The 25,906-nt window shown below is 37.4% G+C and overlaps 1 protein-coding gene across 1 annotated transcript in view; it reads right to left on the bottom strand.

Moving 5' to 3' along the window:
- The window catches only part of LOC126236611 (coiled-coil domain-containing protein 40), a 425,031-nt gene that overhangs the window by 7,172 nt on the left and 391,953 nt on the right, over nt 1–25,906 (bottom strand). Inside the window, exons 11-12 of the mRNA XM_049946047.1 lie at nt 24,589–24,804; nt 7,965–8,159 (exon numbers count right to left, since the gene is read on the bottom strand). Of these exons, the coding sequence (XP_049802004.1) occupies nt 7,965–8,159; nt 24,589–24,804 (411 nt within the window). The remainder of the gene's footprint in view (nt 1–7,964; nt 8,160–24,588; nt 24,805–25,906) is intronic.

Genomic DNA, 25,906 nt, shown 5'->3' with positions numbered 1-25,906 from the left:
ACATATGTAAATATCATAAACTGAGACAGGACGTACAATGATAAAAAAGGTCTTGATTCTTTGTGATAGTGTCGTTCTCCCTGAGCAGCACTCAAGTAATGTTGCAAGCTTAAAGCAAAATGCTACAATATAAGAAATTAGATGGTGACATATGGAGATTTGGATCAGGCAGGGGAGTGCACGTGGATAGCTGAAATTGTTGAAGTGACTGCTTGCAGTAAGTGGGAAATCCGGGTTTGATTCCTGATCCGGCACAAATTTTCGCATGTCACAACTGGGTAATACATCTATACCCATGGTAGCTGACGTCATGAATTCACATTCAGTGAATAATTTGGAATAATATTTCATACAGCTCCCGATCATCAAAAGTAATACATAACCAAAACATTAAATTTAAGAGGTTATGTGAAGATACTCTTCTGTGGAGTAGAGTGTGTGCTCTGGTAAATGTCATACCCATGTTTCTGACTCATTTCGGTACTAATTTTAACCCCTTGAGGTTTTTATAGAAGTTGTTTTTGGTCTCTTTTACTGTTTGTTGTGAGAAGAGAAATGTTGGAAAAACAAAGGGGATTAATGAATATATGTGTGGTGAAGTTGTCAAAATATGCACTTCTTCGATGAGATCTCTGGAGGCTGTTCTTGAATAAACACCAGGTGTAATTCTTATAACACGCTCATGTATTCATAAAATACTATCCCTGTAACTTGAATTTGCCCATAAATTGGTTACATAAGTCGTTACTGAATGAAAATATGTACAATAAACTAGTTTCTTTATTTTTAATTAATCTACACCAGTAACCACGTGTACTGCAAAACAACTACTTTAAATAAATCCAAAGCGTTGTTAAGAAACAAAAGCCAAACACACAGAGAGCAGTGAAAGCCATGTACACTGAATCTGAAAATAAAATTCTGCTTGTAAGTCTAAAAAGCATCCTAAGGTGTTTTGGTCAAGTCATTCAGTGCATCAACTGTAGAGTTGCTCAATGATCATAGGGACATCAAAACAGAACCTGACTAAGAGAAGGTCAAACCACTCAATGACTTCTTAACTTGTTTCACTGAAGAAGATTGTACTATACTTACTCCTTTTAACCATTGCGGAAATGCCAAAATGACATATGTTAAGACAAGTAATCAGAGAATACGAAATCAACAAAAATCACCAATGCAGGAAAAGTGTCTGGATCTCATGAGATACCTGTATAGTTGTGTAGAGATTATGCAAGGAACCTTCATCTCCTTAAAGCAGCAATTAATTGTAGGCTATTGTAATAATGAAGTTTTCCAAGTGATTGGAAATATGGCAGAAATCAATCCTGAAAATTTCTGGCAGATTAAAAATGTGTGCTAGACTGAGACTTGAAATTGAGACCTTTGCCTTTCATGGTTAAGTGCCTTACCAAATGAGTTACCCAAGCATGACTCGCACTCCATCCTCACCGCTTCATTTCCACCAGAACCTTATCTCCAAACTTCACAAAAGCTCTCCTGTGTAACTTCACAACTTAGTGAGTCTTGCAAGTTTCGCAGTAGAGTTTCTGTGAAGTTTTCAAGGTAATACATGAGGTACTGGTAGAAATAAAATTAAGGAGAGGGCATGAGTGATGCTTAGGGAGCTCAGTCAGTAGAGCACTTGCCTGAAAAAGGCAAAGGTCCTGAGTTAACACCTTGGTCCAGCACAGAATTTTAATCTGCCAGGAAGTTACTGTTTTTAAGAATGGCTGATGATCAGAAACACATAACTACAGAACTATACTGCTTACATCAGTCTTTCGGAAAAACATGAAACACATTTTAATGTCACATATTATGATCTTTTTGGAGGCCTACACTTTCCACTGTAGGAATAAACATGGTGTCTGCAAACAGTGAACTTTTGAATTTCAACCTGTTCTCCTTGTCACTCAGCATGCAGTAGTAGGTTGTGGGACCCAGGTTGGTGCAGTGTAAATTTACTTATCAATGGCATTTAATACAGTCCCACACTGTTGCCTAGTGAACAAAATACACACTTAGGGAATATTGAACTATCTTCGCAGTTCTATTGAGTACTTAGTAGAAGATAAAACTCAGCAAATTATTCTTAATGGGGAGAAGCCATAAGATGTAGAAGTAGTTTTGGGTGTGCCCCAAAGGAGTGTTATATTTGCTATTATTGTTCATGATGCATATAAATAGTCTGGTGAGTAACACTGAAAATCATGTGAGACTTCATACATGGTGCCTTTGTATATAGACAAATTGCAACATCTGAAAGTTTAAGTAAACCACAGACAGAAATGAAGTGCATCAACACTTGGTACAAGGGTTGTACTTTGACTTTTAACAGAAACACATGTAATATACTGACCAACAATAGACAGAATAAACCTTTACTGTTTGCACAGGCTACACATACCACCTTTTCTTGCATTTCTCAGCATTGGGACTCATAAATGGCATCATAACTAGTTCGTTCTTCTTAGCAAGTCACTATCAGAAATGAAAAAGACACTGGTAAAATACTATGAAACTAAATTACAAAGTCAAACCAACTTGTACTCATAGCTTGTAATCTAGTTTTCTAATGTTTTACCATCCCCATTTTCTTTCTCTCTAAACAGATCATCCACTGCTTACTTACTAAGTACTTGAAACTGAGTATGATACCATTTGTGTGACCACAGCAGAGAAATTTAATATAAGAATGTTGTTATTCTTTTATTACTTGATTGAGGAGCAAGTACTACAAATAGTATCAATCATTAAACATCTACAGTTCAAAATAATTTCGTAGACTTTCCTGGTGATTCACTATAATCTCGTAGAATCAGGAGTTTGGGGGGTCATAACTCAGCATCTACATCAGAAACAGGGCACACGATGAAGTTGCTGAGTTACGACATCAAAATATTGTGCTGGGAAGACACAGACTACCGGCAGTACACCCAGGTCTACAAGATGATTTATAGTTCAGTCGGCATAAGAAAGTACCTGACAGTTAGTAGCACTGTTACCAGCTTTCAGCTGCTAAACGCAAATGGCTGCATGTGACAACAAGGTGATGACAGTGCCCATCTACAGAGGTATGACAACACTGAGGCATTGCCATAGAGATGTTTACAGAATCACGTTATGTGATTGGTTCAGGTAGGCACCCGAAACTGCTGTGCCCAGCCTACTGCAACTGTCAGGGATCAACTTACACTGACTCAACTGTAGATGTATGCTTTGTGATCTATGTAAAATGGAATGACTGCATAAAATTAATTGTAGGAATGGCAGATGACCTAATGAAATTCCCTGCAAGATTCCTAAGAAAAATATAATCCTCAAAACAAGAAGGTTACAATACCTCTATGCAACTGCCTCTTGAGTACTGCCCATTGGTCAGGGATCCAACAAGGTACTATTCATTGAAGAGATATAGAAAAAAATCCGCTGAAGAGAAAGCAATTTCTTCATTATGGAGATATTCATCATGAAAATTCCAAAAATGTTTGTTTCAAGTAGAGCCGACAACAAAGTACATCCTCTGTTACACCCCGCAAACTGATGATACTGTTAAAATAAGAGAAATATGACCTCATATGGGGAATGTTGATGGCACCCAAAGTGCCATCCTCCATGTACCATTAAGGTGACTTGCAGGTTACATATGTAAATCTCAATATCTGTACACAGAATTGAACGGATGTGGGTTGCATATCTTGCTATTGCCAAACTGGATTTTATACCTGCTCTATTTTATAGGTACGAGTGTTGTTTTTAATAATGTTTCAAAATTAGTGTTCAAATGTGTGTACTGGCAGCTAGAAATTATCCGCCATAGGCGGGCACTTCATAGAAGTGTCATGAGTTGTGAATTTTGAGTAAAACCTACTTTTCTCTTGTTGCTGTGTTAATATTTGCTTCTTTTGCCAAAATACAGTGGAGTTTACTCAGTGTCACTTCACTGACACAGTCTGCAGATGCAACTGTGAGAGAATTCTGAAACAACGGTTTATTAAGTGTGGAACTGAAGAAAAGTAAGGTCAATAGCTTATGAGTAACTGAGTGTAAGTGTGGAACTGAGAGAAACTAAATAGGACCCCCATGGCAAGCAACAGCCACAGTACAGTTCCAGCTTACCACATAAATAATCATAAATTTGCCACTAGAGTGGTCAACTTAACAGACACAGCATTCTCTTTAACATTCTTAGTATAGGACTAAACTTAAATTTTCCATTTAAAATAAATGACAAAGTCATCAAAAAAGTGATAACTGAAGTAAAAAGTTGTTGTGGATCATCTAAAATTTCAAAACTTGCACAAGCTAATACAGTGGTGGAAACTCATACAGCGCACACAGAATACTGTGGCCAGTAGATGTGCGACTGGCAGTGTACACATGGGGAGAGCGGTATTGGTGGGGGTTGCAGGTAGGCACTGTAGAGGTAATGCCGCATGCAGGAGTGGAAGTACTGTTCTAAACTGAAGCCTACACTCATATTTTTTGCCAATATTAAGTGGAGACCCTCCACACTCTCACTTGCGTGGTGATCATACAAAAATATCTGTCACCTCTGCTTTGGTTAGTGTCTAAAAAGAATTCTACTAAAAATGCAACAATAGCAATGATTTTTTCGACTGGCTTGTTAACCATTTGCAACTTTCATAGAAGTGTCATGAGTTGTGAATTTTGAGTAAAACCTACTTTTCTCTTGTTGCTGTGTTAATATTTGCTTCTTTTGCCAAAATACAGTGGAGTTTACTCAGTGTCACTTCACTGACACAGTCTGCAGATGCAACTGTGAGAGAATTCTGAAACAACGGTTTATTAAGTGTGGAACTGAAGAAAAGTAAGGTCAATAGCTTATGAGTAAGCACATCCTTGGTACAAAAATAAATGTGTGATGTTTTTACTTATGTTGTTCCAAAATCTACAGCACTTCTTGTTTCACCAGCTATTGACGACCCTTAAAAATTACATTCTTTCATAAAAAAAGTCTGTAGTTAGACAAATAACACTACAGATAATGAAATTTTACATAACAGCCATATGGAAAAATACTCTCCTGTTTGTGTGCTATAACATGCCAAAAACTCATTTTGACATCTCAAAGCATTTATGAAGTATGAGGAATGTTGTGGATATTTCATTCTGGCTTTATGGCTGCCCCTCACAACTGCAAATGGGTGTGCTACATCAGATTAATTTTCTTGAAATTAGTGACAGATAGTGACTTCCACCAATGTCTAAAGAAAACTTCAGTATGTTAGTTAAATTTCATATGCAGCAACATATCAGTCATATGCACCAAATACAAAAACATAGCGACCCCTATTTTTCATTGTAAAATTTTTTGAATTTTGCGCAGTGTCAAATGTCACAGTAACTATGACCATTAACGTAATGATGGGTGCATAATCTTTGAAGCTGACACATAAAGCTATAAGGAACACAAATTTTTTTTTTTTTTTTTTTTTTTTTTTTTTTTTTTTTTTTTTTTTTTACTGAATAGTTCCTGTAAAATCATTTGAGAAAGATTGCAGGGCATGCACCTCAACTCCATCATTGCAGTGTGTTGCTGACCAGCCAAAATCTGGCAGAGAATATCAGGCTCCGCATCCAAACAAACGAATGAGCTCACCCAATGCTTTGGACAAAAACTGATCACTGCGCATTGGCCACTGTATCCTGTGCACACTAGTGCCTTGACATCACCTAAACATAATATACAATCATCATATAAATTACTCTCTGATGTAAAGAATCTCAATTTGAAGTTGCATGAGAATAAAGTTTTAGTTACCAAGACAGATAAGAGTAATTTTCTTGTATTAATTATTGACAGTGACTACATCTTGAAGATTTTGCTATGTAAATAGTGCTAATTTCCTGCTAAATTCAGAATGGAGCACAAAGCGATTGATAATGATGAATCCCAAAATGCCGAAGCTATGTTTGCAGATTAAGCTTCATAAAGAAAACTTTCCAATTCGTACAGTCACTAGTAAGGTAGTATATGCATATGCAGTAGAACTTATTGAATTAACAAAACTATCTTTGACTTTTATATTTAAAAAAAAAGAAAGGCTTGCAATAGGATCCAGTCTTTCAAGTATCTACATCTACATCTACATGACTACTCTGCAATTCACATTTAAGTGCTTGGCAGAGGGTTCATCGAACCACAATCATACTATCTCTCTACCATTCCACTCCCGAACAGCGCGCGGGAAAAACGAACACCTAAACCTCTCTGTTCGAGCTCTGATTTCTCTTATTTTATTTAGATGATCATTCCACCTATGTAGGTTGGGCTCAACAAAATATTTTCGCAAGTATCTTGTCCAAAATGTTTGTAAATGATTTAGAGAACAAATTTTTTAGAGCCTATAAGAATCTTTGCAAAAAAATTCACTACAGAATTTGAAAATGGTGCTTCCCTTCAGTTTTTTGAATTTGAAAATAATGAGAATGGGTTGAAACGTAAATACTGATATCTTCCATAAGCCCACTGCAACAGACTTAATCATTTTGTCAGACTCTCATCATCCGGCCATACATAAACAAGCTTACTTTATATCAATGTTTTGTTGGATCACAAAACTTGGTTTAAATAGTGATACAGCTGATAGGGAATTTGACACAATAGTTCAGGTTGGGGTAGCAAATTGCTTTACCGAAAATGCAATTCAGAACTTAAGTACAAAAATTTTCAAAAAGATGAAGAAACAAACAGCCAGTACTAAAAATTCAGTCGCCCATGTTTCTCTTTCCTAAGAAGGCTCACGCTCCACAAAAATTGCCGACACTTTTAAAAAATGTAATGTAAAAATGGTTTCCAAACAAATAATAAATTAGGACTATTTTGCAACATAGCCAAGCTGAGGATACAGACAAATACAGCAACACAGTTGTTTGTAAGATAAGGTGCAGGTTATGTGTTAGTTTTATATTGGTCAGTTGGGTAAAGAATTCAATATGAGCACACATATGCCACCACCAGCAGCACCTGGTCAGACAGGTGCAGAATTTAAGATAAGATTTAGAGAGTGCCCTTGGTTATCACATGAGAGAATGAAATCCTGTTTGCAGTCAATCAAAAATAGTCTATGTATTTTACATTCAGAGAAAAATAGTAAAACACTAGATATCCTTGAAGATACTGAGATTTACACTAATCACCATTCAAATCCAAACCTAGTAATTAATTACAAATTTAGTTTTCGGCCACAGCCTTCTTCAGAAAAGAAAACACACACATCTTCACAAAAGCAAGCACACCTCACACATGACACCCCCCCCCCCTACCCCATCCCACCCCCACCCCCACGTCTTGTTATGTATCCATCTAATGTCTGCACACACTGTCAGACAGTACTCTTCTCTCCCCCCATCTTTACCCTGCTATCCCTCCCCCTTCCCTGCCCAGTACTCTTCTCTCCCCCTGCCTTTACCCTGCTATCCCTCCCCCTTCCCTGTCCCACTACATAGTGCCACTCAGTGTGACAATTTCATTCCAGTCTGAGCTGCCGGAGATGATGGTCATGCGTGCTTGATGTCTGCTTTCTTATGTAAATGTGTGTGTATTTTCTTTTCTGAGGAAGACTTTGGCCCAAAGATAAATGTGTAACAGTCTTTTCATTATGCTTTGTGCAACTCACTGTCTCATCTTTACAGTGAGTAGCAATCTATGCTTTTCCTAATATTACAGCTAAACAAACAATTCATGCAATGAACTTCTGATCAGCTGACTGTTTTTTCTCAGCAGTGAAAGTACTCAGCAGTTCTCACCTCCTACCTTATTTCTTCATATGCACATGCATGCACACACACACACATACACACACACAGGTAGAGGTAGAGAGAGAGAGAGAGAGAGAGAGAGAGAGTAGTTATATGCCTCTTCATTTGGCAAATAAGTGAACTGTGTATAGCTGTACAAAGAACATGTTTCTATACCTGAGGATAAAAGTACTTACTGAATCTTTTTGTTTTATTTTACTTCGCAAGTCATCCAGCTTCTTCTGAAAACTGACTTTTGTATTGTGTATAGCCCTAGTACTTCTCTTCTCTTTTGCAATTGCTCCATTTACTATAGCTTCTCTTCGGGTCACACAGTGTTCAAGATCCTGTACAAGCTTCTCTTGGGCATGACACAGCTGTGTGTACCGTACCTGATAAAAATAATTGTTGTGTGAGATGTAAACAGCATATCACGAATGAGCAAACTGAATTATTCCAGACAATAATAATGATAATAATAATAATAATAATAATAATAATTATTATTATTTATTTAGCGTATGGCTAATACATACATATCATAAAATTAAATTACATATACATATGTACATATTGACACACAATAAACTTAAGTTTGGCTTTACAACTGAATTTCCAGTCCTTCAATCCAGTGCATTGTATCTGGAGTTACTAGCCGGAAGTCCTCTTCAGCACCGTGATAGGCTCAAATCCTGCATTCACTGACAATATGGTGAACAGTCTGGTAGGGAGCTCTGCAGTCACAGGCTGGATTAGGCAGCTTCTTCCACTTAAAAGAGAGCATCACTGCATCGGCCATGGCTGGTACAGATTCTGTTGAGATGTGCTGCAGACGTGGTTGCTAAGGATTTCAAACCCCTTGAAGAATGGAAAGGTCGGTGGGAAGCGGTGACAGATGTGCACCTGCATAACATCTTCTCAGGTGCTAAACTTCCAAGTGGATTCGACCTACCACGCAAGACCTGGACTATCTCAATTATTATTATTATTTCACTGCTACAGATTACTGAGCTGCAACTCAGTTATTCACATATTTACTACATAAACTATAGTATGTATAAACATTGAAAGTTAGAGATTCAACGAGGGTTTCTAATTTTGAAAGTGTGCGCGATAGAGGGGGGGCACCTGTTCCAGTCATTTATTTTATGAGGTGATTAATCATATATCACATTGAAATTAAAATGAAAGATAGGACAGAATTTTTTTACTTACTATGAATCAGCAACAGAAGCAAAAACAGGTGGTGCCATTAAAGATTAGCTTTCACTTACAGGTTCCCTCAGCTACAAAAAAAAAAAAAAAAGGGGGGATAGATAGTTGGAGAAGAAAAGAATATGCAGAGACAGAATGTGACAGCATGACAGCGAAATCTGCATTGAAATGCTACATGCAAATCTTCTTCTTTATCCCGTCTCTACAGTGTATCAGCTCGTTAATTGTTGGTTTTGGCAATTTCAGTGGTAGGTAGAGGCAGGTGTCCTTCCTGTTGCTACCCCTTCCCCCTCCCCATCACGTTGGAATTTTTGTGCCACAACTGCCTTTATATAGTGTTATCCCATCTTAAAGTGTTTGAATTTTTTCTACATATTTGCAAATCAAGTAACTGAGGCAGGATTTGGGTACCAGCTCAGTTATTTTCGTAGTCATATGTGGGAAACCTCCTAAAAACCACATCCATGTTCGTCTGCACAAATGGTTCAAATGGCTCTGAGCACTATGGGACTTAACTTCTGAGGTCATCAGCCCCCTAGAACTTAGAACTACTTAAACCTAACTAACCTAAGGACATCACACACATCCAAGCCCGAGGCAGGATTCAAACCTGCGACTGTAGCGCCTAGAACCGCTTGGCCACCCCGGCCGGTTGGTCTGCACACTGGTCCTCATTGTTAATATGCTGAATGGATTCAATCCAGGGCTACTGTGTCTCCTTAAATCTCAGAAGTGGCGTGCTAATGTGTGTGGTTATCACAAGGGTGAAATGTCACATGCAAATGGAATTGGAAAACCTGAGAAACTAGAAGTGACAGAATGGACTGTCAGCAGGTCAGAGATAAAGAAATCACAGATTCAGAAATGAAGGAAAATGAGATAAAGCAGCAGCACCAAGAAAAGAGGAAGATGTATATGGTTGCCACAGGAGCGGCCAAGAAAGGAATATATGAAATCCCCAAACTTTGAAAGATGGACAAAAAAGGAAATTTAAGTATATATTAGGGACACAAGAAGGATGTAATAAAAAGGTATATAATCAAAGACAATTGGTACATGTAGCAAGAATTAAAAAAAATAGCCACAGTTCAGTTTCACACCCTTAAAATTCTGAGGTGCTTTTGTTAAGACGATGAATCTATATCGCTGCAGCGGGAAGAAGGCACTGAGGTTACAGCTCTATCATGTGAAAATATAAACTGTGTATTTGAGACCCAAAAACCATTTTAGTGGCCTTTATGTCAATATAGAAAACTCACCAGCAACTGCACATCAGCTAGTTTATGACTAGCCATTTCCCTGCTGGTTCTTCATACAACAAAGTAGATCTTACCAGTAATATCACTGCATTATGTCACTTTAATATGGTAGATGAGACAGTTACAGCAGTACAGGTGTTACAAGAATAGCTTCATATGGCAAGGAAAGTGCATGAGGAGGAGGACTTCAGACTCTGCTGAGGTTGTTAAGTTGTGAAGAAGGAATATATGAAGAGGAGGATTTAGTTTTGGGTACAATGTCAGAAAAACATAGCTTGGGTGTGAAATGGAAATGATACAAAATGTAAACTGACAGATGCTTGAAGAAAGATACATACTATCAGTTAAAATCCTACTTCAAAAATCTTGAGAATGGGAATTTCAGTGAAGCATCTCATAGACAATTAGATGAAACTATGTAACAGTTCACAAAAATATATATAAACAGACATTCTAGCCTTAATCTATCTACGAATTGTAATGGATCTGGGAGATGTGTTATTTTTTACCGGATTTGTCGATACCAAATTGTAAATGTTTTCTTATATTTTTTGTCAGAATTTTATTATAATTTGCCTTATTATGTGTTAATTTACTTATATTTTTTAGAGTGAAAGCATATTGATTACTATTAGTAAATGTGTCGAAGAATAGCAAAGAGACTGATTACAAGTGGAAGATTGTGTGTTGTGTAAAATGTCTTTGACGCTGGAGTCGTCTTTGACTATAGTCAGTCGGCAGTTAACTCTTGGTGTGTGTTGATGGTAGAACAATGTGCAGGTCGCCGTCATAAATAATTTTGAATTATGTTACTATTTTTTTTATATAAACTTTAAGAAGAAACTACATTCGAAGAAATGGTATTTGAAGCACCAAAAATGAGGCAAACACATTGAACCAGGTCATTTCTGCAGCCGACAAAGATGCATTGTGGAATCATACTTCCTCTAGACAACTGAAGCCAAGACCAATACCGCCTTGTAAACGTCTAACGGAAAAGGTACTGTCACGAAATATGCCAAATTTAAGTAAATAAAAAATAGTGAGCATATTTCAACTTTGTGTCTCAGCCGGGAGACCATATTTCAACTGGGGACTGTAGCCGGGATATTGTGTTCATGTGATCTTCAACAGTGCTATGAGGAAGAAAATTTTTGTGTGTTAATACCAGTTTTTTCAGAATGTGTGTTACAGTATTTGTGTTCATCGGGAAGTAAAAGTTTTGGAGAAGAAGTGTTTCGGCAAAAAAAAGTGTAGTTCACGGCAGAAGAAGTAATTTCAAGGATTTTGGTCAACAATCACATGGGTGGAAAATGTGGACTTGCAACAGTAGAAGAGTGTTTCAGATAAGTCACGAAACCCTTGTATTTTGTTAAAACAATCTTGTTTTGTATTGTTGTGTATAAATTTTTTTTTCTCTTCACAATGACTTATGAGATTTTCGAGAGTATTGTGCCTAAAGTAGAAAGTAGTAATTTAATAGACTTCGAAAATCAGGACAGGTCAAATTAAACAGAAAAAACCGATCAATTTGATTTAAAAAGTTTTCTTGTAAATTTCACGAAAGAAATGAAACAATCATTTGACGACAATAAGACTTACTGGGATGAAAAAATTGATAATATTTTGTTGCAAGTCCAAGCAGTCAATACCCAAGTGGGTGATCTTTCGTACAGAGTTGGCAGTGTTGAGGAAAAAATTGAATCTGTGGAAGCAAAAGTAAATGAAATTGATGCTAAATTGAGCGATGAAATTAATACTGTAAAAAATGAGTTACTGGCAGATAGGGAAAGAGATTTAATTGATTTTAATGAGATAAAAGGGGAAATTAAAAATTTGGATGAGAACACAAAAGTTTTAGTAAAAAATGTAGAACAAGAAACTGACAATCGTTTGGTTACTCTAGAAAAAAAAGTAGAATGCAATGATTTAGAAAACAAAAACTGTCAAAGAACTTAGCGAAAAAATTTGAAAGTTTTGACATTGAATTTCAAAGCAAAAATCACAATGTCAACACATACAATCTTGTATCTAATATTCCAGTGAAGCACTTTTCGGTAGATGGACCCTTACATCCCATTGATTTTATACAGTATTGTAGGGATTGTTTTTTACCTCACTCACCAGATGATATGAAAATCAAATTTGTGAAAAAATTCTTGGAAGGGGAAGCTTTGACTTGGGCAAACCAGATTGTAACCGTGGGGATGACCTTTTCAGAATTTGAATCAAAATTTCTGGAAAATTTTTGGGATGATCTTAAACAAACTAGAATCAGAAGTGAATTTTTGAATGGGAGAAACTATAGAGAATCAGATGAAAGCATGAAACAATTTTGCAAAAGTGAACTTCAAAAACTTATTCATTTAACAAAACCTTAAGATAACTTGATCAAAATTGATACCTTAAAGAGAAGATTGCCATCAGCAATGCAGTTGAGTTTAGTTCATTGTCCTGATAGTAATGTAGAGCAGTTTCTCAATTATAGTGAAAAGTTGGATAGGGTAACAACAAGAACACATAGTGGGTTTACTCAGAAAGGTAATGATCAAAATTGGGGAAATGATATCTTTCAAAAAACGGAACAAAACAATTATCATGGTGTCAGTCAAAATTCAGGGGGATATAACAATTTTCAAAAGAAGGACCCTAATTTTTATCCAAAACAAGAACAACATTTTCGCAGAAATAATCAACAAAATAGAGAACACTTTAGGGATCAAAATCACAGAAATTTTGCTAGAGATCAGTACAATAGAAACTACCAACAATCAGGTAATGTTTGGCATAGGAATGGGAACAGAAATGTTGATCAGAGACATTGGCAGAACCACAATCAGCAGTTCAAGCAGGAACAAGTTGTAATTCAGGAAATAAAAAACGAGTAGACGCCCCCTTGAAGGTCCGCAAGGTTGAGGCAGAAGGTGAGCATGATGATAGGACCAATGGATGTGACTATCATAAACCCAAACATGACAGTTCCACACCTAAGCTATCACATGAGGTCATTAGTTGTTACTTATTGAAGAAATTTCAAGAGGAAAATAATGATGATGATATTGATAAAGATAAAATTTTCGGTACACAAGAATATACAGTAGATAAAAGTAATTGTGATTCATTTAATTTTACAGAGTTTTACACTTGGGCAGAAAAGAACAACACTTTGTCAAATGATGTAATTTGTAGTAATTCAGAGACGTGTGTGAATGAGAGAGAATGCATGCTGTGAGAATGAAAATATTGGTGAAAGGGATCTGGTAACTTTAGAAAGGGGAAATTATATTTTGGGGAATAATTTGAATGTGTATGATCTGAATATGTGTAATGATAATGATGTTGATGTAAAGTTGATTATGATTGTAATGGTATTGATGATGATGTTGAGGAAAGGTATTTCATTAGTTTAAATAGGGAGTTGGGTACACACATGGTTGAAAATGGATTAAATAGTGAAAATGTTATAGAAATTCCCAGGGATGTTACCAGGATAGATAAGGTTCACAAACTGGGTGTATGTAAAAGTGTGAATTTTGATGTTGTTGGTAAAGAATCTGACTACACAAATAATGATGAAAAATGTATAACTTCTAGCCTAAGTGAAACTTTTACAGATACTAATGACACACACACATTTCTTATGAATCTATTGCTGAACAGTGAAACTATTTCTTTTGACAAGAACTTTAGAAAGATGCTTATTAATGTATGTGAAACTGTATGTCCTGAGTGGTGGAAAAAGATGAGATATTTTATTTTTGAAAAGCTGAAGGATAAGTACTTCAATAGTATACAATGTGATTTGGATGAAAATTCTTGGCTATTTGAGATAATAGAGAGTACTAATGACAATTTTGTATCTTGGGCAAATTTTATAACTGTGACAAATAATACATGTAATGATATACCATATGATTCTAATAAGTATAGGTTTGGGGAAATTGAAACTGATTTATTACATGAGGATACAGGTTCTGAGAAAAGTGATCAATTTTGCAGTCCTTATATTAAAGTTCAAATTGGGTCATGGATTGGTAAATGTTTAATTGATACAGGAAGTGAGATCTCGGGGATATCTGAAAGGTTAAGCAAGAAATTGAAAGTGGGGAAAGATTATGTTGAAATGCCACTTGTTGGGGTACAGATAAAAGGTGCTACTTGGAAGAGCAGTAAATTGGTAAAAAGCCAGGCTGTAGTGGCATTTTTAATTGAAGGCAAGTTGTTCACACATGGATGTTTTGTAATTCAGGAATTTAATGAGGATTTTCTTTTGGGTATGAATAGGATAGTAAAAGTAAATACAGCATTTGATTGGGTTGGAAGAAAACTTTTTATAGAAACTAGTGAAAGGGAATACATTCAGACAAATTTTGTGAACACACTTGGTGATCAGAGTAATGGAAATTTTGACAGTATCAATTTATTAAAAGAAAATAGATTGGAGAATATTGAAACTCATAGATTTGATACTGATGAAGTTGAATTTGGGAATTTAGTAAATTTGAAAATTTCAGAAACACAAAATTTATCTGGGGAGCAAAAACAACAGGTAGAAAATCTGCTGTGGGAATACAGTGATGTTTTCAGTGACATACCTGGTAGGGTAAAGGGATATCAGTGTGAGCTTCAGGTAAAACCTCATGAACCATTTTTCATAAAACCATACAGTATTGCAATATCAAAAAGACCTGCCATTGAGAAAGAGCTGAAAAAGATGGAAGGTTGTAATATAATAGAAAGGAGTATCAGTGCATATAATAATCCTCTAGAAGTAGTTTCGAAAAAAGATGGTGGAGTAAGATTGGTTTTGGACTCTACACACTTGAACAAAATTTTGTTCAGACAGACAGACCATCCCGAAAATATTGATGAGTTACTCTATAAATTTACAGATATAAAATATATGTCAAGTTTGGATCTAACTTCGGGTTTTCATCAGGTACCACTTTCGGTTAATTCTAGGAAATATACTGCTTTCTTGTACAATGGTAAGAGTTACCAATATTGTGTTGTGCCATTTGGGTTAAATTCTTCTGTTTCTGAATTTATAAGAGCTTTGGATCATGTACTGGGGCAAGAACTTGCGTCTAAACTGATAATTTATGTAGATGACATTTTGGTTACAGGGCAAAATTGGGAGGAACATTTTTCGATTTTGAAGTCAGTTTGTGAAAAACTTAGAAAAGGGGGGATGACATTGAAATTACAGAAATGTAAATTTGCAGTTTCTGAATTAAAATTTTTGGGTCATGTTGTCACAGACAAGGGAATTTTGGCAGATCCAGAAAAAATGAAAGCAATTTCAGAAATTCCTATTCCTAAGGCTAAAAAACAATTAAATTCGTTCTTTGGGTTATGCGGTTATTACCGAAAAAATATAAGTGATCGGAGTCTGAATGCACCATGTTTCAGTCAGTTACTTATAAAATTAAGCAAGAGTTGAGGAAGCAACACTTATTACACAGACCTGATTTTAATTTACCATTTTGTTTGAACACTGATAGCAGTAATTATGGGCTTGGAGCAGAGTTATTTTAAAAAAGAGTAGAGAATGGAGTTAAGATACATTGTACCATAGCATTTGCAAGCAGAATGTTGCTCAAGCATCAAAAAAATTATACAGTCACAGAGAAGGAACTTTCGGCAATTCATTGGGCTTTTACAAAATTTTGAATTTACCTTATTGGACATAAAACCATAGTATTTTCGGATCACAAAGCTTTGAGTTACTTACAAGAGTGCAAATTATACCACAGTAGATTAAACAGATGGGCAATATTTCTGCAACAGTTTGACTTTGAAATCAAACACATAAAAGGTTCTGAGAATGTTGTAGCTGATTCACTTTCAAGGTTACCAATTGGGGGAGAAAAGGAGATTTTTGAACAAGAGGAGGAAAAGCAGTTTAAAATTAGATACTTGAAAGGGGTGGAAAATGAGAAAACAATTAGAGCTATGTGTAACAAAATTAGAAAAAATCAAAATTTGGATCAGAGTTGGAAATTAATCAAAGAATGTTTAGGCAAGAAGGGGTATGAGAAACTTGATAAATTTTACAAATTACATAAGGGGATTTTATTTCGGAGAACGGATGTAGATTCTGATAATTGGAAACTGTGTTGGCCAGAGGCAGATGCTGATAAGCTGATCATTTACATACATGAAAGTTTTGGTCATTGTGGGATACAGAAGTGCATTCAAAAGATACAAGAAAATGTTTATTTTTACAATATTGGAAAGAAGGTAAGAAAAGAGTTGGCAACCTGTGACAAATGTCAGAGAGTTAAAGTGAGCAATCAAAGATGTGGTGGAGAGTTGAAAAACATTATTTCGAAAAAACCTTTAGACCTTATCGCAGTGAACTTATATGGAATGTTACCAAAGAGTAAAGGTGATCACTATGTACATATTTGTTATGGTAGATGTATTTTCAAAATTAATTAAACTATATCCAGTGAAAAAAGCTACTAGCCATGAAATTATAATAAAAATTGAAAGGGATTATTTCGCACAGGTGGGTAAACCAAAAGCTATATTATCAGATAATGGTTCACGGTTCACCTCTAAAATTTGGAAAAAGTTTATTGATAGATCAAAATTGAAGCATATACTTATATCTGTTTATTCTCCATCCACCAATCCTGCAGAAAGATATATGAGGGAAATTGGGAGACTTTGTAGAACCTATTGTAGCCATAAACATCCAACCGGGAGACTTTGTAGAACCTATTGTAGCCATAAACATCCAACCTGGTTTGAGCACATTCGAAATTTTGAAAATATTATGAATAGCCTACAACATAGTTCCACAGGATTTTCACCGTATGAGATTATGTTTAATATTAGACCTCCAAATCTTATATCAGAACTTACTGAATTTCCTAAATGTACACCTTTAACTATGCAAGAGAGAGATATTGTCAGGGAAATTATGAGGAAACAAGGGGAAAAGAGGAATAAAAGACATAACAATAGGGTAAAAATAACCACTTTCAAAATTGGGGATCTTGTTCTGGTCAAATCTCATGAAAAATCAAAAATGTTAACTTCAGAAATTAAAAAATTCTTTGATATCAATATTGGGCCTTTTGAAGTCATAGAAAATCCACACCCTAATGTTTATCGTTTGGTGTATCCTAAGTCAAAGAAATTATTTGGTCTCAGGAATGTTGTCTCTTTGAAACTATATAAACAGAAATCATAATTTCGAAATTTAGATAACCTATTATCATCTAAAACAAAAGTCCTCCACTGGAATATGTTTGTTAGAACAAAACTACCTGTACAACCAAGTATGTACACTCCTGGAAATTGAAATAAGAACACCGTGAATTCATTGTCCCAGGAAGGGGAAACTTTATTGACACATTCCTGGGGTCAGATACATCACATGATCACACTGACAGAACCACAGGCACATACACACAGGCAACAGAGCATGCACAATGTCGGCACTAGTACAGTGTATATCCACCTTTCGCAGCAATGCAGGCTGCTATTCTCCCATGGAGACGATCGTAGAGATGCTGGATGTAGTCCTGTGGAACGGCTTGCCATGCCATTTCCACCTGGAGCCTCAGTTGGACCAGCGTTCGTGCTGGATGTGCAGACCGCGTGAGACGACGCTTCATCCAGTCCCAAACATGCTCAATGGGGGACAGATCCGGAGATCTTGCTGGCCAGGGTAGTTGACTTACACCTTCTAGAGCACGTTGGGTGGCACGGGATACATGCGGACGTGCATTGTCCTGTTGGAACAGCAAGTTCCCTTGGCGGTCTAGGAATGGTAGAACGATGGGTTCGATGACGGTTTGGATGTACCGTGCACTATTCAGTGTCCCCTCGACGATCACCAGTGGTGTACGGCCAGTGTAGGAGATCGCTCCCCACACCATGATGCCGGGTGTTGGCCCTGTGTGCCTCGGTCGTATGCAGTCCTGATTGTGGCGCTCACCTGCACGGCGCCAAACACGCATACGACCATCATTGGCACCAAGGCAGAAGCGACTCTCATCGCTGAAGACGACACGTCTCCATTCGTCCCTCCATTCACGCCTGTCGCGACACCACTGGAGGCGGGCTGCACGATGTTGGGGCGTGAGCGGAAGACGGCCTAACGGTGTGCGGGACCGTAGCCCAGCTTCATGGAGACGGTTGCGAATGGTCCTCGCCGATACCCCAGGAGCAACAGTGTCCCTAATTTGCTGGGAAGTGGCGGTGCGGTCCCCTACGGCACTGCATAGGATCCTACGGTCTTGGCGTGCATCCGTGCGTCACTGCGGTCCGCTCCCAGGTCGACGGGCACGTGCACCTTCTGCCGACCACTGGCGACAACATCGACGTACTGTGGAGACCTCACGCCCCACGTGTTGAGCAATTCGGCGGTACGTCCACCCGGCCTCCCGCATGCCCACTATACGCCCTCGCTCAAAGTCCGTCAACTGCACATACGGTTCACGTCCACACTGTCGCGGCATGCTACCAGTGTTAAAGACTGCGATGGAGCTCCGTATGCCACGGCAAACTGGCTGACACTGACGGCGGTGGTGCACAAATGCTGTGCAGCTAGCGCCATTCGACGGCCAACACTGCGGTTCCTGGTGTGTCCGCTGTGCCGTGCGTGTGATCATTGCTTGTACAGCCCTCTCGCAGTGTCCGGAGCAAGTATGGTGGGTCTGACACACCGGTGTCAATGTGTTCTTTTTTCCATTTCCAGGAGTGTATATTTGCATGTATAAATTAATAATTTGAAGTCACATGTTGATTGAAACTGATGAAAAAACACTGTTGTAACAAAGAATGAGAGAAAGATTTATTTTTACTTCTTAACAAAAAAAAAAGTCTCCCTAGTGAGCATTTCTGAATTTTTCTAATTTTTGGAAGCTAAGTCTTCCCTGTGGGTGAACGCATGCATGTGAGGACATGCATGCAAAGGTATAAGTTTCAAAACCAATTTTAGATAAAGCCTCATGATATATAAGCAATTTATTGTTCTTTATACTGACGTTGTGGGGAGCAAAAGTACTCTTCACAAGAATGTGACTTGTAGTAATATTGTAGTAGAGAGGCAAGTGTACATAAATAATTGCAAAAAATTTAGATAATACTGATGTATCTTTAGCTGTACTAAAAGAAGAAAATCATAAGCAAAAAAATACAAAAAAAACATGAGTAAAAAAAATTTTAAAAAGAAAATCATAAGCAAAAAAATATACAAAAAAACATGAGTAAAAAAAATTTAAAAAGAAAATCATAAGCAAAAAGAATACAAAAAAATGAGTAAAAAAATTCAAAAAAGAAAATCAGAAGTAAAAATATATAAAAGGCAAATATATAGGAAAAAAAACACTACACTATATATGTCCAGTATCATTTTTACTGTACAATATGTAAGCATAATGAAATTAAGATTAATATTTAAAAAAATATTTAAATCTTACTCTAGGAAAAGAGTTTTTCCTTTCTATTATTTTCAATCTGTATGCTGTATGTTAGAATATTTCTCATGTATGTTTTATACCATGTATATTTGTCATGTCAAATAATTTCTTTACTTGAATTTTTTGTGTATGAGATTGATGGGGAAGAATCATTGCAACAACAGCCAGTAACAAATCCACAGATTCAAAGAGTCCAAATTTGGAAGAGGTTATCAGACTGATTCATTAATGTACTAATTGTGTAATACAGATCCATTACTGAGAGTGGTCGGGATTTTGTTGTATATGTCCATAACAACAAAAGCCCTGGGGAGCAGTTGTAATGGATCTGGGAGATGTGTTATTTTTTACCGGATTTGTCGATACCAAATTGTAAATGTTTTCTTATATTTTTTGTCAGGATTTTATTATAATTTGCCTTATTATGTGTTAATTTACTTATATTTTTGAGAGTGAAAGCATATTGATTACTATTAGTAAAGGTGTCGAAGAATAGCAAAGAGACTGATTACAAGTGGAAGATTGTGTGTTGTGTAAAATGTCTTTGATGCTGGAGTCGTCTTTGACTATAGTCAGTCGGCAGTTAACTCTTAGTGTGTGTTGACGGTAGAACAATGTGCAGGTCGCCGTCATAAATAATTTTGAATTATGTTACTATTTTTTTTTATATAAACTTTAAGAAGAAACTACATTCGAAGAAATGGTATTTGAAGCACCAAAAATGAGGCAAACACATTGAACCAGGTCATTTCTGAAGCTGGCAAAGATGCATTGTGGAATCATACTTCCACTAGACAACTGAAGCCAAGACCAATACCGCCTTGTAAACATCTAACGGAAAAGGTACTGTCACGAAATATGCCAAATTTAAGTAAATAAAAAATAGTGAGCATATTTCAACTTTGTGTCTCAGCCGGGAGACCATATTTCAGAATGAAACAGGTAGAAATCTAAATGTTCCCTTAGCATAACATGAAGAGTATGCATGTCGGTGTAGAAAAACATGTTATGTACATGGAACTTTGTCATAATAATTAATTAAAAGGTAATATTTATAATAATTCATTGTGGTTCAGGCAATGGGTTTGCATAATATAGGAGTGGGTTTCAAACACATGTTGGTCCAAGCAGTGTCAGATTTTAGATAATTTCAATAGAATGTTCAAGGTTAAAGTTGGAGTGATTCCTTTTAAATGGCACAGTGAATTTCCTTGCAGGTGCCACACTGCGATTTTAGTCTGGAATCTTGCATTTCACAGGCAATAGAGCATGACCCACAATCTGCCCATACAGCTTCACTTCTGTCAGTTCTTTGCTGCTTTACAAACTGCTCAGAAGTTCTCCTGCTTACCCTACTGGACATGTATTCCTGGAAGACAGTTTTCTTTACAAAGCATTTGTGAAGTTTAGAAAGAAGTAGAGAAATACTGGCAGAGGTGAGATTGTGATGATGGGATGTGAGTGATGCCTGGATAGTTTTGTCATTAAGAACGTTGCTTGTAGAAGGCAAGTTTTTGGGTTTGAGTCCTGGACAAGCACACAGTTTTAATTTGACAAGAACTTTCAAAACAATGCATACTTTGCTTTGAAAGCAATAGACAGTCTCGAAACAAACCTCTAGGCTGTTGCTAACCCATTTTCTCTGCAGTATCCTTTCTGTCAGGAGTGCTACCATGTGAGGTGATGCAGTGGTTTGGGAGGCTGGTGGTTAAAATCACAATCTAACTTTATAGATGTAGATTTTTCATAATTTCCCAAAATTGTTTCAGGTAAATGCCTTGACGAGTTAATTTGAAAGAGTAAAGCCAACCTCCTTCCCCTTTCTCACTCAATCTGAGTTTGTGCTTTGCCTCTAAATACCTTATTATTGACGGGACACTAAACTCTAATCTTCCTTCTTTACAAGAGAGCTAGCCCTGGAAACATATGCATGAAAGCTCCTGTGAAATTTGGAAGCTGGGAGAGAGATCGTGGCAGAAGTAAAGCTGTGATGGCTCTTCATGACTTGTGTGTTGATATCTCACTGCCTGCTAAAGGAAAGTTTTCAGATTCAAGTCCCATTACAGTGCACAGTTTGAATCTCTCTAGAAGTTTCAAAACAGCATGCACTTTCCTGAAGAATGAAAGGTTTATTATGGGTGCTCCTTCATTTTTGTCCAATCTAAGCCTGTGCCTTATCTCTAACACCCTTACTATCAATATGATATGTAACATTACTCTCCATTGCATTCTGTAAATTCATGGAGATCTCACTTTAAAGATCATCTATTTAGTTACGGGAAAATCTAATCACAATATAGTAAATTCTTCTTCGTTTGATCTCACACCACCCCATTAACAACCTAAAAAGTCATAAATTCTCATCAGACTATTAAGGAAACCATTTTTTCTAATGGTGTGGCTTGTTTCAGTATTTAATCTAATGAACTGTGAGTTAATGAGTTAAGGAGGTATATGATGTTATCTCAGTGATTAAAAAATAGTGTCAAATTTACTGTGAACTTGGCGGTATGAGCCCAATTATCAGTATGAGGTTGCACCCTACTGACCTGGATGCATGCACTAATTCATTGGGAAGGGTGGAATGGAGTCATCGTAACCTCTCCTGATGGAAGCTGGCCCACAATTGTTCTAACTGGTCCTTGATATTCTGGATACAGGCAGGGGGATGGAGTTGCCACCCAAGTTGATCCCACCCATGTTCTCTATGGGTATCTTGCTGGCCATGGAAATACCTCAACATCATGCAGACAATTCATACAGACAAGTGCCATGTGTGGACAAGCATTAACTTTTTGAAAAATTGCACTGCAATACTGGTGCATGAGAGATGACGACGCTGACATCCTTCACATACTTGTAACCGTCAGATTTCCCTCAATCACTACCAGCCATGACCTGAAGTCATACTTGATAGCTCTCCACATCATGATGCCAGGAGTAACACTGCTCTGCCTTTCCAAAACATTATAAGAATGGGACTTCTACCCTGGTCACTGCCATACTCCCCAACAATGATCATTCATGATAGCACAAAACAGTAATTCATCACTGAACAAAATGTGATGCCATTCATCAGCAGCCCATCTTTTCAGGTCACAGCACCATTCCAAATGCGGCTGTCTGTGTTGTGTTGTGTCAAAGGGAGCCTACACAGGAATGGTAATTCCTTAATTCGGCTGCTGCTTGTCTCCAACCAATGGTGCAGGATGACATTCAGCACTGCACGAAGTCCATTACTTGTTCTCAGATGCATGCACAGATGTGAAGGGGTTATGATGTGCTTGGTGCACAATACTGCAGTTCTCCTATGTGGTGGTCACACGTTGACCAGAAGCTGGATAATGAATATGCTTAACCTCACATTCCCATGCAGTCCAACATCGGGCCTCTGTAACATTCAAATGCCCCAAAATCTGGATATTGCATGGTTTGACCAATCAATCAAATAAAGGTCCATAATGAAGCCCCTTTCAAACTATGTCAGGTGATGGTAAAGGTGCCTCGCATGAGTATGCAGCTTATCTGTATCCATCACAGTGATCACTCAACATCTGACACCGTCTGCACCCACTGTATACCCTACCAGGCCTGGTAACATTAAACATGAACAATGCTAATGCAATATGGTGGCCATTCTATCTGTCACAGAGAATTGCAACTCTAAACATTTCAAAAAAAATTACTGTAATCCTTTGTTTGTAGATAGTGCCACTACCCTTCTAAGTAAAAAAATAGTAAAAATAAATAAATAAATTCATCTAAAGTTGCCATTTTCTTAGAATTAACCATAAGAAGTCTTTCTGCAGACAACAGGTTGGACTTCATTCAGTCCATTTCAGTGATATCTACACTGAAGTAATATGTCATTTAATACTGCATTAAAATATTGAAGTACTACGTCTGTTTTAGAACTTAACCATCATTTCTCTTGGTTACTTTAGGTAATAATAGTGAGTTTTTACTATTGCTGTTCATATGTTCCTTGCCTTATTCCTCCTTTTTGTGAGTAAAATTCAAGAAAACCTTGTTTATAGCGTCACTGAGATACATCACGAACAGATGGTAGCGATGTTGGGGGGCTTTCAACTGTGAAGCACAAACAGCTACTGGTGGAAACGGCAAGCCATCTGTATAGATATGACATCAATGAACCACTGCCATTGACACATATAGAACATTACAATATGTGACTGGTTGAGGTATATGTGTGAAACAGCCATGTCAAGCATGCTGCAACTGTTGGGGATCTTATTTCGCTCACTCTACTCTAAATACATTCATAGCAATTAAAAATTAAACACTACAAGCCTTGAAACTTCCTGGCAGATTAAAACTGTGTGCCGGACCAAAACTCGAACTCGGGACATTTGCCTTTCGCGGGCAAGTGCTCTACCAACTGAGCTACCCAAGCACGACTCATGCCCCATCCTCACAGCTTTACTTCTGCCAGTACCTCGCCTCCTACCTTCCAAACTTTACAGAAGCTCTCCCGCGAACCTTGCAGAACTAGCACTGCTGAAAGAAAGGATATTGCGGAGACATGGCTTAGCCACAGCCTGGGGGATGTTTCCAGAATGAGATTTTCACTCTGCAGTGGAGTGTGCTCTGATATGAATCTTCCTGGCAGATTAAAACTGTGTGCCGGACCGAGACTCGAACTTGGGACCTTTGCCTTTCGCGGGCAAGTGCTCTAACAACTGGTTGTGAAGTGATCATAATTTCAATCAGCTATTGCGTTCCAAATAATAGTGCATTGTGTGTGAATAGCTTAACCTGTTATATCTTTACATTTATAAATCTTTAAAAATTTACATTTGGTAAACAAAACAAATCATGTTACCTGATTTATGGTAAACATGGATCCCTAATGTAAAATGTTTAAGAAAATAAAATGAAGACAATACCTGCATTCTGTGTATCTCATTCTTCATTGCTCCAATTTCCCCCTCTGTTCCCTTCTCCATTCGAATGTTGTGTTTTGTCTCTAAGGCCATCTGCACCTTCTTCTCCCATGCAAGATTCTCTCTTTGATTGTCCAACAACATTTCTGCAAGATCTGCTTTTTCTTTCACTAAATCAGAAATCTCTGCCTCCAGCTGTAGTGAGTATGTTTCTGCATCCTGCAACAGTAAATGTTTTGTTATTCATCCCTCTGTTACTGAGGTTCATAGCCCTTGGTGTGTTTGATGACTAGCATTTTAAAGGAAACGTCATTAATGCAAAAAAAACTTCCAATATGTGTAATGCTGTGTCCTCACAAGATAGGCACAAGACCTTAAAAAAAAAAAAGCTAACTTCAATGTAGAGAATTTACCAAGTACATGTACTAGCTGTTATACTGTGTATCCATTTGGCTTCTCTCGTAATCATTTCAGTTACTGTTGTATTCAAATTTATTTAGTGAAGAATGTATGTGTCAACAGCTGAAGAAGTTTATGCTATAGATGAGTTAAAACAATGTCTCATTTTGTTCAGAATCTGTCTGACCTCTTTGCCCAGATTATAGCAGTGAATTGTCACTTGATTCAACCCTGACACATATATATATAAGTACACATCAATAGTTTTTTTTTTATATACCTGTATGTTGTTACATGAGATTAAGGGATATTGGATGTGGTGTCACAGCCAGACACCACACGTCCTAGGTGGTAGCTTAAATCGGCCGCGGTCCGGTAGTACATGTCGGACCCGCGTGTCGCCACTGTGTGATCGCAAACCTAGCGCCACCACAAGGCAGGTCTCGAGAGACTGACTCGAACTCTGCCCAGTTGTACGGACGACACTGCTAGCGACTAGACGTACGAAGCCTTTCTCTCTCTTTAGCCGAGAGACAGAATAGCCTTCAGCTAAGTTAATGGCTACGAACTAGCAAGGCGCCATTAGCCTTACAGCGATTGTAATTAGAGTCTCACTTGTGTTCACCATAGAGATGTACAAGAAGACATTAAAGATAAGTATATGAGAAACTCCGTTCTTTTCTTCATAGCATTAATTACGTATCCTGTTCCAGTACTTCACGCCCGTCTGCGTTAGTCTCGCGTGCCTTTTTAAGCCACCTCTATCTACAAGGTGTTGGCCCAGCTGCCGACACATCATTGGATGCTCAGTCAAGTCCACTGACAACCAGTGCCTAGCTTGCCCATAAGTCACATTCCATCTCGAATGAAATTTTTGTAGCTGTAGTTAATTTAGCCTAAGCAATGTTAGCCTGATGATACT

The sequence above is a fragment of the Schistocerca nitens genome, chromosome 2 (assembly GCF_023898315.1).
Source record: "Schistocerca nitens isolate TAMUIC-IGC-003100 chromosome 2, iqSchNite1.1, whole genome shotgun sequence".
Taxonomy (NCBI): Eukaryota; Metazoa; Arthropoda; class Insecta; order Orthoptera; family Acrididae; genus Schistocerca; species Schistocerca nitens.
This window is presented reverse-complemented; position numbering and strand designations above follow the sequence as displayed.